At 63.8% G+C, this 655-nt stretch overlaps 1 protein-coding gene across 1 annotated transcript in view; it reads right to left on the bottom strand.

Moving 5' to 3' along the window:
• The window catches only part of AK1 (adenylate kinase 1), a 4,540-nt gene extending 4,096 nt beyond the window's left edge, over positions 1-444 (bottom strand). The window contains exon 1 of the mRNA XM_010000554.1: positions 435-444. Within this exon, the coding sequence (XP_009998856.1) occupies positions 435-444 (10 nt within the window). The remainder of the gene's footprint in view (positions 1-434) is intronic.
• Positions 445-655: the final 211 nt, after the last annotated feature.

The raw sequence follows: 655 nt of genomic DNA, 5'->3' as shown, positions 1-655 counted from the left end.
ACAAGGGGCTGGCAGGGACCGAGGGGACGTGGGGCACGTGGGGCACTGGAGGGATGTGGGGGGACAGACAGAGCTGGGGGAGGTAAGGGGAGGACAAAGGGAAGGGGAGGAAGGGGGATGGATGCAATGGGGATGGAAAGGATGCAAGTATGCAGGACGGGTGCAGGGGGGACAGAGGGGACAGATGCAGGATGGAGGCTGCAGGGGGGACAGATGCAAGGGGGGACAAGAGGATGTAAGGGGGCCCAAGGGGATGGATGCAGGGGAGACAGGAGGACGGATGCAGAAGGGAACCGAGGGGACGGATGCAGAGGGGGACGGAGGGGGGCACAGACACGGGGGGCATGGATGCAAAGGGGACCAAGGGGATGGATGATGCAAGGGAGCTGGAGGGAAGGGATGCAGAGCAGATGGCTGCAGGACGCAGCACTCACCTGTCGACATGCTGCTGCAGTCAAGGCACGGGAGCACTTCAGGCTGTGTGGGAAGAAGAGCAGGACGAAAGACTCAGCCATGCGGGGACACACAGGTCCCCAAGGCCCGAGTCCAGGGAGATGACAGCTCTCCCTGCCCTGCCACGCTGGTGCCCAGCTCCATGGCCAAGCTTGGCCCTAAAATGGGGAGCTCGGGGCCTCTGGTCCCAGGGCCATCACCT

Source organism: Chaetura pelagica, unplaced genomic scaffold (assembly GCF_000747805.2).
Source record: "Chaetura pelagica isolate M959 unplaced genomic scaffold, ChaPel_1.0 scaffold591, whole genome shotgun sequence".
NCBI lineage: Eukaryota > Metazoa > Chordata > Aves > Apodiformes > Apodidae > Chaetura > Chaetura pelagica.
Note: the sequence above shows the minus strand (reverse complement) of the source record. Positions and strands in the feature narration are given on the sequence as shown.